Here is a 14053-nt window from a genome sequence, read left to right as displayed (position 1 = left end):
CAGCAGTGCTGAGGCAGCAGGCGGGATACAGAAGTGTGAGCAGAGACCGTCTGGAATCCCCAAACTCCAGGGGAACTAGAGGTGACAGCCAGCCTAGTGACGAGGACAGGAGTTAGGGGCGGGGGCGGCAGCCCAGCAGGTGCCCCTCGTCTCAGGGCCCTAATCCTGGCTCCAGCCGGCTGGTCAGGGGAGCTGCAAGGTCTTCTGGGCGAGCAGAGCCCACAGTCCTGAGCTGTTCTTCTCTGTGTTTGGGTCATCTCCCCCCATCCAAGGGGAGAAATCTAGATGAGATTTAAGAATTAGTGCTTTGGGCTTCCCTGGTGGCGCAGTGGTTGAGAATCTGCCTGCCAATGCAGGGGACACGGGTTCGAGCCCTGGTCTGGGAAGATCCCACATGCCGCGGAGCAACTAGGCCCGTGAGCCACAAATACTGAGCCTGCGCGTCTGGAGCCTGTGCTCCGCAACAAGAGAGGCCGCGACAGTGAGAGGTCCGCGCACCGCGATGAAGAGTGGCCCCCACTCGCCACAACTAGAGAAAGCCCTCGCACAGAAACAGACCCAACACACCCAAAAATAAATAAATTAATTAATTTAAAAAAAAAAAAAAAAAGAATTAGTGCTTTAAGAATGTGGATCTCATAGTTGAAACCTCGGAAGACGTGTTTTCAGCACAGGGTGTTAAAGTGAACAGAAGGATTCAACCCCTTTTCAAGGAGGGTGTCTCCATGTGGGCAGAACTAGAGAATAAATGGGTCTTGAATTAAAAAAAAAAAAAAAAAAAAAAAGTCTCTAGGATAACCACTAAACAAACAGAAATGTGAGTTGTTGTTCCAGCCTAGCGGAACAACTCACAAAAGCCTTCTGTAAGTCTGAGGTACCATGCACCTAGCAATTTCCCTACAGTAATTCTTCAGAAGCTCTGTTTCAAAACCTATAAACTTCAATTGACAAGACTACTGTCTAGTCAATAACCATGAGCAAATACAAGGTAGATCTAATTTAAGCTTTAAAAAATCTGTTTTGTACAACCACTTATTAATTTTCAAGAGTAATTTCAATATTATGTGTGGTAGCAACAACTCATACACACCTCTATGACCCCGTGTGTTCTTCACTACCATTGGGAACTCCAGTACTTCTGCTTCATCAATCATTTTAGCAAAATTTTCATGACCACCTGGTTTGAGAAAAAAAGAAATTTAAGAACAGCAACAGAGGTGTTTTGTGATAAATTTTATGTATACTAAAGTCAGCAAGACAAGGGAGGTATAAGGTAAGAACCTGATGGCTAAATTTTGTCTTCAGTTAAACAACCACTCCTTTTAAAATGGATAAAAACGATCTTAAACTATAAATATTCTAATATACAACTCAAAGAAATTAAAACAAAGTTTCCTGATTCTATAACATTTTTCATATTTTTAGCCCTTATTTCTCTACCATGCAAACAATAGAAGCCAAGATCTACTTTAGTATATAGAATTCTATTTGGATTAAGAAACAGAAGAGTGAGGCAGTTGGGTAGACTTATCCAAAGTTGAAAAGATGCTGCATGCGCAGGCATGGTTCTCTCTCTCGTCAAATACACAAAGTAGTATTTCTTATCTCTATTATAAATCAGAGTTCTTTCTACACTGAGCTATTCAGTACCCATGGGTTATGTCTTGTTCTTTCTGTTTATCTTCCTAGGAACAAATGATACAGAAGCAAAGCTACAGCAAAAATGGATTGTAGTTGTAAAAAATAAGCATGATGACAGAATAATCAGACCAAAAAAAGGTTCATTAAACAACTGTGATATCATAAATTTGCAGCTTAGAGAAATTAAGATGACCTAGTCTCCAAATTTTAAACCTTAAACATGAGAGCACAGGTAATATTCATTAATTTGGTTAATATACTTTTCTCCTTTCCATTCTCTTAAAATCAGAATTGTAGAATGATGAAATAATCTATATAATATCTCAAAAGCATCAGGAAGAGAGAACTCTCAAACTGTAACAGGACAGGAATTTCTTTTTAAAGCCTCGTTAACTCTCCAAGCATTCTGCTGGACATTTTAAGAAATATTTTTATGAAAAAGTATACTGATTTATAGCAAGTCTGATTCTTTCCAAACTAGAAAAACTGGAAAGGCAGGAAATATATTAACATAATACTGTTTATAGCAGCGCTACTCCAAGTGTGGTCCAGTAACCCCTGCCTGTTTGTGACTTCTTTGCTATTGATATGTGTCCAAATAAATACAAAAAGAGTAATAAGCACAAGAAAGCAATTTGGCATTGCTCTGCTATTTTTATGGTACTTTATGTGTACTTATCCACAGCAAATGGGTCTTAAAAAAAAAAAAAAATAGTCCTCTACCACAGATAATTTTAGAAGCACTGGTTTAAAGCACACCTAATGGGCTTCCCTGGTGGTGCAGTGGTTGAGAATCTGCCTGACAATGCAGGAGACACGGGTTTGAGCCCTGGTCTGGGAAGATCCCACATGCCGCGGAGCAAATGGGCCCGTGAGCCACAATTACTGAGCCTGTGCGTCTGGAGCCTGTGCTCTGCAACGTGAGAGGCCCCGATAGTGAGAGGCCCGCGCACCGCGATGAAGAGTGGCCCCCGCTTGCCACAACTAGAGAAAGCCCTTACACAGAAACGAAGATCCAACACAGCCATAAATAAATAAATAAAGCACACCTAGTATAGTGTAATTTTCTTTAAAAATATGAAAATATTTATGAACCATTATCATGAAAATGGTAATGAAGATAATCATAAATTATAGAGATGACAGATTCTTTTACCTCAGGGGTTGCCAAACTAAGGACTGATTTGGCATACAGCCCTTTTTTGTAATTAAGTTTTACTAGAAAACAGCCAGACTCATTGTTTAAGCTTTGTCTACAGCACGTTTCACAGTACAACAGCTTTACTGAGGGTCACAAAAGAGAACTTATAGACTGGAAAGCCCAAAATATTTACTATTTGGCCCATTACAGAAAGTTTGGTCAGTCCATTCTACCCATAACATACACAGATTCATAATTCTCCTGCCCAGTTTGTTAAAACCGAAAATCGCTTCTAAGAGTTCTTCCTTGTTCACAAATTTCCTTATATCACATAACCCTATTAGTTTAGTAGGGCTTTCAAAACTTATTGGTGCTCTGAAATTTAGGCTATAAATTCTTATTAGTTAACTCACCATAAGAGAAAGTATCTGGCAGAGGAACACCATGACCTGCCAACTCTTGAAACGTCCAGAACTTATTAACACAGTTCAGGATGGCTTGAGGTCGGTTCATCAACCTGCATCCCATCTTCTCTAGATGACGCAAAACAGTGATGTCACTATCACTTTGCACCCAAGGGGTTGGTACTCTCACTACCACCACCTGAGGGTAGGCAGTAATTAGTTCTCCATTGATACGAAGACCTGAAATATACAGGAATGAAACCATAACCATTAAAGGGGAACATACAATACAATAGAGAAATAGATATATACCAAAGCTTAGGTCTCAAAACTAAATGTACTATTTTGCTAACATTTCACTGGGACAGAGAGACATTCCTCCTTAAATCATTTTCTTTTGTAAGAACAAAGAAGATGTAATGAGAAGAATGTATGCCTGGGTAAATAAATTACAGTACATGTCAATGCAATGAAGTATTACATATCCATTAAAAAGAATGTCATAAATCTCTATGTTCAAAGATGGAAAGAATGTCCAGATGCATAAGGTTAAGTTTTTTAAAGAGTAAATAACTTTTGTGTTTACATATGTACAGAAAATATATAAAAATGGCTTTCTCTGAGTATGTGTGGGTGGCAAGGCAGGAAGAGAAAGGCAGAATGAGGAACTTTAAAACATTTTGCTCCATGCAATTCTCTATCTTTTTTAAGTGAGGATATATGCTTTTAGTACAAAAAGAGAATTTTTTTAAAATAAATTTATCTATTTATTTATTTATGGCTGCGTTGGGTCTTCGTTGCTGGGCGCGGGCTTTCTCTCGTTGTGGCGAGCGGGGGCCACTCTTCGTTGCGGTTCACGGGCCTCTCACTGCGGTGGCTTCTCTTGTTGCGGAGCACGGGCCCTCGGCTCGCGGGCTTCAGTAGCTGTGGCTCGAAGGCTCTAGAGCACAGGCTCAGTAGCTGTGGCGCATGGGCTTAGTTGCTCCGCGGCATGTGGGATCTTCCCAGACCAGGGCTTGAACCCGTGTCTCCTGCATTGGCAGGCGGATTCTTAACCACTGGGCCACCAGGGAAGCCCCAAAAAGAGAATTTTTAAAAGAGCAGTTTCTTGAGTTTTATCCAATACCATTCTATTTTTAAAGAGGTCCCAAATAATAAAGGAACAAGGTACTTGTTGCTCCTTACAACCTACTTCCATTAAAAAACCACATATAGGGGCTTCCCTGGTGGCGCAGTGGTTGAGAATCTGCCTGCCAATGCAGGGGACACAGGTTCGAGCCCTGGTCTGGGAAGATCCCACATGCCGCGGAGCGGCTGGGCCCGTGAGCCACAATTACTGAGCCCGCGCGTCTGCAGCCTGTGCTCCGCAACAGGAGAGCCTGCGATAGTGAGAGGCCCGCGCACCGTGATGAAGAGTGGCCCCCACTTGCCACAACTACAGAAAGCCCTCGCACAGAAACAAAGACCCAACACAGCCATAAATAAATAAATAAATAAATAAACAAACAAAAAAAAAACTACATATACTTATTTAAAACATTCAAATACAAAAATATAACCCATTTACCTCCCATCCAACATCCTACATACTTAGTGTTAACAGTATGTATTAACTAATAGTTAATAGTTAACTAATAGTATGTTAATAGTATTTTCCCATTATCTAATTATAGAAAAATATATAGATAATTTTTAGACAAATGCGATACTTTGTTTACATCATTTTGTCACTTTCTCTCATCACTTAAAATTATACCAGACATCTAAGTCAGTGCACATATAACTGTATTGGGCTCAACAGAATTATACTTAAAGATATACCATATGATCAATCGCTTACTCATGGACATTCATTCATTGAATAAACATTAAGTAATTACTATGTGTCAGATTCTTTTCTAAAAGTTGGGAATAGATTGGTAAATAAGGCAGATAAGGTCCTTGACTAGTCACTGTACTATATATACATTTACATACCCAGGACTTTTATAGTGAGTGAGTGAGTGTGTGTGTGTGTGTACACCGTATTCTTTATACATTCATCTGTCAATGGACACTTAGTTTGCTTCCACGTTGTAACTATTATAAATAAAGCTGCTATGAACATGGGGGTGCAGATAAATCCTCAAGATAGTGATTTCATTTCCTTGAGGTAATATACAGAAGCAGAATTGCTGGATCCACAATTCTGAGCCAAAAGAGATTTTATCTGTTCTGATTAAGGGAACTGAGGTTACGTGCTTGATATTACCTGTGAATACTTCACACCATCCCCATCTTTTACTCCCTCCCTGTATGGCAGGGCCTAGAAGCACTTCCTACTCTCCCTTGCCAGCAGGATTCCATTTTGAGAATCCACCAATGAGAGACAATTACACAAAATTTTAAAAGTCAAAGAGAAGTAGAAGTCATTATTCTTCAGGGGCAGCTACAGGTAGCACTGTGGTCATCAGCGGATGTGAGGTTTTTTGCCAAAGGCTTCAGGCATTCTCCTTGCAGTCATTCACTGACCATGCTGTTACAGGCATCTTGAGATCAGCAGCAGCAGATTTCTGCAATCCTACATTTTCCCATTTCCTGGGCTTTTGTGCTGACTTGCCTCAACAGGAAGATCTAAACAGCATTTCACTTGAAATCAGAAAAAAGCCTAGTGACCAAATTGGGAGTTAAAAGGGGACATGGAGAATGGGAAAGGTGAAAAGGGAACCCAGTTTACGGCAAAAGATGCTGCCTCTGGATGTAGATATGAAAGATTCTGGTGATAACATCAAAGTAGAACTATTCTGTTATAGTTGAAGTATGGATGGGAACTATACAGATGTGTATATACAATACACATGTGTATTACAGGTGTGTAAAATAATTCATATCTGGTAGTGTGGAGTGTGTGTGTGCTTACAGAAGGAATCAGCCCAAGACTTAATACCTAAAGAAATGGGGATGTATAGGCTGAAAAAAGAAAAAGAAAAAATGGAAATTCCTATGACTGGATTTGATGAATCTCAGTTAAGGGACACGAGAAGGAAGCAAAAACCTGAGGAAAAATGAGTCAAAAAAACAGGAAAATCTAGTTTTAAGTAGTAATATGAAAAATAAGAAAGTCAGTGTTACCTGGAGAGAACAATCAAATTCATTAAATGAAACAGAGGTAAAACAAAGATTGAGTTTGGGAAAACTTGAGTGATCAGGAAAAGAGACACTGTCAACTGTCAAGAGAAAATTCATCCATTATGACATTATCTTCTCATTTCCCTAAAATGGAGACACTTTTTGCTCCTTTTAAGAAAGGGGATAGAGAAGGCAATGTGTTCCACTCTCGGTCTGCTACCAACGGATATTGGGAATATGGGAGTACTTTATCCAAAGCACAGTCAGATCTGCATAGTATACTATATGGGCATTATTGAGGATGGAAAGAAATTCAATGCCTCCTGTAACAGAAACAGACACTTTATTATCCTAGACAAGCAGAAGGTGATCCGAGGCTGCCCAGAAAGAAGGGCAGGTACTGATGAATGTGAGCCAAAAAAAAGGCAAAGTATTACTGATCTCTTGAGTACTCTCAGTAAATACCACTCATCTTTGATGCAGAGCTTATAAAACTGAAATATAGGGAGAATGACTCTTTTCCTTAGATCCCTGTTATTCATTATACACAGGCACAATTCCACTCTACTCATTGTGAAAACAGCTATTCCAATTGAATGTGCTACCAGTCAGCTTTGTTTTCAATTCCACTTCCTCAAGCGTATACTGTCTTTTTTGCTCATCATCTTAAACAGCAACGTATGAAACTATTCATCTAGTTTCGTTTCATACTGGGATAGAAATTTCAATATAAATATTTTGGGTAAGTTTTGAATTAAGTATATGATTAAACATTAAAAGCCAATAAATAATGAGTTAACCTTAGAATAGCAATGGGGTTGGGAACAATTTTTGTTCCTACGTTTTTTAGATAAAAATGTATTACGTATTAAAAGGCTGCTACTGTTGTCAAGGCAGAGTGAGAAGGTGCTGAGGGCTGATTATTCTCCCAAGTTGAAAGATTCCTTTGGGATATTAATAATCTCCTTGCCAGTAATTAAGTGGGAAATCTCTCATGTAGCCTGCTCTACACCTGTGCTTTTTGAAACTAGTTTGGCTACACGATAAGTACTAGGTGTTTTTATCCTCAGGAAGTAAGGCTGACTGGCATTTCTTTTTCTTCCATCCTTTAGTATTCCAGAGGATTTACCAGAGCCTCTGGAATCATTTTAAAGCTAACAAATTTTAAGAATTTAAACTGGAAGTTTCCAGTGAAGGAGCTATTTGTACACAATTAAAAAGCTACACAGTCTCTGTGCCAAAAATCAAGGACGCACTCAAAGATTAAGACAGATGAGTTACTAGAACACGGGAGACAGCCTGAAAGAGCTTTCATTTAGCCAAATTTCAAAGAAGAAAAAAAAAACTACTAACAATGCAAAAAAAGCTCATTAATCTATAATGATAATGGAGAAGGGAGGCTCATTTGCTATCACTTGAGGAGCTATTACATAAATCTGTATTCTAAAAGCTGGTAGGGACTTCCCTGGTGGTGCAATGGTTAAGAATCCACCTGCCAATGCAGGGGACGCGGGTTCGAACCCTGGTCAGGAAACTAAGATCCACATGCCACAGGGCAACTAAGCCTGCGTGCCACAACTACTGAGCCCATGTGCCACAACTACTGAAGCCTGCGCACCTAGAGCCCGTGCTCTGCAACAAGAAAAGCTACCACAATAAGAAGCCCACGCTCTCCGCAACTAGAGAAAGCCCACACGCAGCAACAAAGACCCAACGCAGCCAAAAATAAATAAATTTATTAAAAAATAAATAAATAAAAACTGGTAAATAATGAGGAAAAATTACATTTATGCCCCCATTTCAGAAGGAGCTATTTATCACCAGTAGGAAAAGGTCTTCTTTAGAGAAGAATGCCAATTAATATAGAAGGAATAGCAAAATTAGAAAAATCACCATTTTGCAAATCCCAATGAAATATCAAAATATCATTATAAGGAAAGGTGGATGGGATATCTGTATAGTGCCAAAATATCAAAGAATTGCTAGGCAAAAGATAAAAACAGATTTTTCTAACAGACCATGCAGACACTACCTGTCCCAGTGATCAAACTTATCCTCGACAGTGGCACAGACTATCATTTTGGGCTTTCTGGAAGGACGCACTATTAAGTATCCATGGTCAACTAAGAGGTAACTGTGTGCACAAAACACATGAACTCTATCTAATCATGCCAACTCACAGGAAGCTTCAGGAGGCAGACATCACAAGAAAACTATCACACAAATCCAGGATATGAGACATTGTTCTGATCACTTCAAAAAGTTGATGTCACTTTAGAAATAAAGATGGGAAGAATGTCTAGAGTTAGAAAGACTAAGTAGACATTACATCCAAATACAATGCATGAACCTTATAGAGCCTGATTTGAAAATAATAACTGAAAAAGGTGTTTTGGAATCAACTGCGACAATCTGATTCTAGAGTATATATGAGATGATATTAAAGAGTTTACTTTTCTTAGGCGTGCTAATTGTGTTGGCTGACAGGGAACAATATCCTTATTTTTTGGCCTCAGATACTGAAATATTTAGGGGTGAACATTAAGATAGCTACTTGTATTCAAAAGATAATGACTCTCTCAAAAAGCTGTGTGTAATGTACATAATGTTTATACATACTAGGAGAAAGAGATATTAAAGAACTATGACGGGGTTACTACTGAACACTCAATCTAGGTAGCAAGAATATACCTGTTCATAATTCTAGTCTTTCAACTTTTCTCTTCATTTAAAATTCTTAATGAAAACCCGATTTGGAGGGGAGAACCCAAGACGTATCAAATTCTTAAGTATTCTCTAAAGAGAAGTGATGCTTGTCATTCCAGTTTCAAAATCTCTGGGTTTTGCTGCTCAGCTTTTCACTTTTTTTAAAAAAAATGCTTTCTCATCCTTTCTCTCACCAAAAGCCCATTTACTATTCTGCCAGTGACCCATCTCCCTTGCCATTTATGTTTCAAGTGCTACTACTGCAGTAAAAACTTTATATTAGTTCATCTTGGAAGGGGGAGGAGGGAAGACTAACTGAAAGCTAAAGTAACTTGCTAAAGGCAGTCAAAACCAAATTTAGGACAAGAAATCTAACCTGTTCTTTCTCAGGCTGTGAGTTCTACTTAGAAATAGCAAGGAGTCAGGGTAAGAGATTTATAACTTCTGAGCTCCCTACTTCCAGCTAAATTCACATAACAAACTTTAGTTGTTTAGGTCAATAATCCAGAATGCTAATCCATTACTTAACTGACAAAGCTATTAAATTCACCACCACATGTAAAATAAAAAGAGCTATATTAACAAAAAAGACGAGATAATTCTGAACGTTCTAAAATACTCAACTCACTATAAATCTATTTATCAATTAATCTACTTTAGGACATTAAAAAAAGATTGCCGCAAGAGAGCTTAGGTCACACAGAACTGGTGCCTACTATAAATGCAAAACTGTCTTCACATGAGAATTGTCCTCCTAAACATTTTTTTTAAAAAATCACTGGCTTGGGGCTTCCCTGGTGGCGCAGTGGTTGAGAATCTGCCTGCCAATGCAGGGGACACGGGTTCGAGCCCTGGTCTGGGAAGATCCCACATGCCACGGAGCAACTGGGCCCGTGAGCCACAATTACTGAGCCTGCGTGTCTGGAGCCTGTGCTCCGCAACAAGAGAGGCCACGATGGTGAGAGGCCCGCGCACCACGATGAAGAGTGGTCCCCACTTGCCGCAACTAGAGAAAGCCCTCGCACACAAACGAAGACTCAACACAGTCATAAATAAATAAATAAATAAAAGAACGTGAATTTCTTTAAAAAAAAAAAAAAAAAAATCACTGGCTTGGGACTTCCCTGGTGGTCCAGTGGTAAAGAATCCGCCTTCCAATGCACGGGACGCAGGTTCGATCCGTGGTCGGGAAACTAAGATCCTACATGCCGCGCGGCAACTACGCCTGCACGCCCCAACTATTGAGCTCTCGCATCTCAACAAGAAAGCCCAAGTGCCGCAAACTACAGAGCCCATGCGCTCCGGAGTCCACACGTCACAACTAGAGAGAAGCCCGCGCACTGAGAACAAGAGCCTGCGTGCCATAAGGCAAGATCCCGCATGCCTCAACGAAGATCCCATGTGCTGCAACTAAGACCCGACGCAGGCGGGGTGGGGATAAATAAATGAATATTTAAAAAATTATCACCTTAAAAAAATCACTGGCTAGTTTCCCCCACCAGGTCCCAAAAATGTAGGATGAAAAGTAATTACCCAAATTTTGAGAATAGGACAACTGATAATGGAAATTTACAGTACCAAGGGTCAGATAATTCTCAAAAGAGTTATATAAAACACTAAAAAGTCTTTATTAAGGCTGGGTTAGAACTCATACATCTAAATTATGAAATATCAAAAACAAGAATAAAAGAATCCATTCTTTTGAGAATATATATGCCTTCTCTATCTGCTTACCTGCTTCCTACAAAGATATATTTTATGTTTCCTATCAAACTACCCCTGTTTAACATCCTCAGCAATCCTTTTCCTGTCCAATTTGCTTCCAAGCCTTATCTCACTATTAATCCCAGGTAGCAAGAAAATTCTTCCCTTCAATGGTATGCTCTTTGGGGAATGATAAGGAACCAATAAAATTCCTTTCCCAGGTCCATCAGTGGTACTGAAAGAAACAAAAGGAAGTCTACTATAACAGTGTGTCTCATTATCACTGAGCACTGCCGCTTTGCAGCTGACCATCATGTGTTTGAAAAAAAGAGAGAGAAAAGGAGAAAGAGATGAGGAAAATCAGATTATGACTGTCGGTTTTAAAAACATCTTTTATTGAAGGTAATGACTGGCTAGCTTCTGCTCTAAGTACCTTTAAAAAATGCAGAACCTGGGGGTCAAGACAACTGACCCTACCCCAAAAAGCAGGTAGGACATATCAAATGTAGAAAAATGTGATGCCACTAGCTAAATAATTCTAATTAATCTTACTTTTATAAATGCTGGCATTCAAGCTCTGCATGTTTGAGTACATTCTCTTTACCTTTTCTATAGATAGAAAAAAATGGCTCAGGAGAAAATATTTCATGAAAGTGATAAAAAGATAAAATACCCTTAAAGGACTCATCCACTTATCCACTCATTCTTTTATTCATTCAAAAACATTGAGCATCTATTTTAAGATACTCTGAGCCTTGGGATAAAGTCCTAGCCCCACTTAAACAGTTTTGAGGAGGATGATGGCGGAAAGTGCATGTTAAGTATTTGATAAAGATTGGCACATAGTAAGTAGTTAATAATTGTTAGTGGCTATCAATTACTCTTAGTTTACAATGGTGGGTTGGGGTAGGCTGACGGCACATATGGTAGCTGTTGATTCTTCATCTCCTTTTTTTTCTCAACTCCCAAGCAAACTTGATTTATTTGATATCTGATGCATAAGGTCTCAGTATTAGAAGCAAGAAGATATATTTCTATTTTGCTAACTTAACATGAAAACTATGAATTTTTTTCTTACTATTATCCAAATATGAAATGTTATATCTAACCAAAATTACATTTTCTTCCCCCATAAGATAGCAATCTATACTGAAATAGTTTAATAGAAAACTATATAGAAGAAAAGTGGGGAAATGTATCATTTAGGTCGCTATTAATGAAACCAGCCATAAAAATTTACTGCAGTCTCCCAGCAACAGACTAATGTAAAAAAGGGGAGAGTGTAAGCAAAGTATCTTTGTGATATCCTTTAAATGTCAAGTCCCTGTCCACTTTGAATAAGAGTAAACTTTTTAACAGTGGCTCCAGGTTAAAGACAAATATTTATATCAGTCTGCTCTAACCTCCTTTTGGCAATCGAGAGCAGGTGACCTAACTACATGATATCTAGAAATTTCTCTACTTATCAAGGAGAGAATTTACCAGCAGACTTAATTTAGCAGTATCAAGACAACCAGTCTGACCAACTGCAAAACAGTTTAGTTTAAAAACTAAATCAGCCAAGATAGCTAGATCTAACTAGTTCTAAGGCAGAAGCTCTTTTCATTGTATCACATGAATTCCCTCCAAAGCCCTAGCAGCATGACAGCTGGAAGACTCCTTTCAACAAGAATATACTCTAATGGTTAGGTTAGACCTATAATCCTAAATACTGGAAAGCCCCTGAATTTTGTTATTTGCCTTGAAGGAAGAATTTAGAGATTTGAGCTTCTCATCATTCCTTTGCTTTAAGTTCCCCAATGCCTTCAGAAGGCCATTCAGTCTGTTTCCAAATCCCTCATACTCTAAAAAGTTTCCTGTGGCAGTACCTAACAGATTCCAAGGCTTTATCTTCAAAAAGACCATGATTCCAAGTGAATAAAAGTAATTACTTAATAACCAGTTTCACCACTGTGTACCATGGGTTATGAGATCCCCACTCTGAAATAAGAAAGGTAGTATTAATTGATTTCTGCCCTATCTATGCCAAGTAACCAAGTCTCTGAGCGTCTATTTCTGGCAATATGTTCTCTGGAATTAATTTCTGTAATGGGGAAGGTTATTTGATTTGTAAGCAATTAAAATATCTCTAGTTAACCTGAGCAAGAAACAACCTATAATCTCATCAAAGTGCCATACCAAAAATGATTAAATTCCGAACTTTCTCCTTCTATCCTTGAGTCAAAAATATTCATCACTTCCAACGTTCTCTCCATTTATTTTAATTTTATTAAGAAAACTCCTAAACAGAAAATTAAAATACTATAATGAATCCAATGTACCATCACCTACTTTCAATTATCAATACATGGCCAACCTTGTTAGAGTCAGAGTAGTCTAGCTCATCCCTGTCCTCTTGAACCTTTTCTTTTCCCTAAAGGTAACCATACTTGGAAAATTATGATTTATCCTTCTATTAACTATTTTTTAAACCAGCAAAAGTTACAGTCACATACCCATCCTCCCCTTAGAAAATAGTATATGCCCTTTTTCCTAACAATAATTTCACTTAACATTGTTGTATTTTATGAAGTAGGTTTTCAGCATGTATCTCAAAATAAGGACTCTTGGGCACATACATTTTCTTAACTGGGACACAAGAAGCACTAATCAAAAAATAAGAAAAAATAAACCATACTTAATTAAATTTAAAAACTTTCACTGACCAGAAGATGCCATTAACAGAGTGAAAAAGGCAAGCCACAGAGTGAGAGAAGATATTCACAGTACATGTATCCAGTAAGAGACTTTTCCCCAGAATATAATACAAGACTACAAAACAAAAAGAAAATGAGACACACACCAATTAAAAATGAGTACAGAGAGGATTCCGGGAAGATGGAGGAGTAGGGAGCATCAGGACTCTGTCTCGCCACCTAAACAACAAATGCATTGTCAGTCTGCTGAAGGATAATGAAGGAAAATACTGGCATGGTAAGTGCAGTTAATTTTCATCAATTTCAGCTCTAGAAAAGTAGCAACTACCCATCCCCCATTCTTTAGCAATACTGCACTTGGTTCTGGAGCAGCTGACATGTCTTGCAGGAGTCAGGGTGGTCTACAAGGACACTGCCCTCCAAATATCCGGCATCTCTGCTCTGATGGCTGGATGCAGCTTCTGATCAGAGGTGCAGACAAAGAGGCCAGTAGCCATTTTTGTTGCATCACTCCTCCCACTTTTACAAGCCCCTCCCCTTCCAGCTGAAGTCACTTCCAGGGGACTTTATTTCTTCAAATATCCTCTTTGCCCCTTTCTCCCTTGTCATTTTTCCCCTCTCAGAAGCCATACACTAAACACTAGGACATTTAA

The 14053-nt window shown here is 38.8% G+C and overlaps 1 protein-coding gene across 1 annotated transcript in view; it reads right to left on the bottom strand.

Moving 5' to 3' along the window:
• Positions 1-14053, bottom strand: part of RIMKLB (ribosomal modification protein rimK like family member B) — a 45991-nt gene that overhangs the window by 14293 nt on the left and 17645 nt on the right. The window contains exons 3-4 of the mRNA XM_059935274.1: positions 3196-3426; positions 1091-1177 (exon numbers count right to left, since the gene is read on the bottom strand). Coding sequence (XP_059791257.1) covers positions 1091-1177; positions 3196-3426 — 318 coding nt within the window. The remainder of the gene's footprint in view (positions 1-1090; positions 1178-3195; positions 3427-14053) is intronic.

This window comes from Balaenoptera ricei, chromosome 10, assembly GCF_028023285.1.
Source record: "Balaenoptera ricei isolate mBalRic1 chromosome 10, mBalRic1.hap2, whole genome shotgun sequence".
NCBI classification, from domain to species: domain Eukaryota; kingdom Metazoa; phylum Chordata; class Mammalia; order Artiodactyla; family Balaenopteridae; genus Balaenoptera; species Balaenoptera ricei.
Note: the sequence above shows the minus strand (reverse complement) of the source record. Positions and strands in the feature narration are given on the sequence as shown.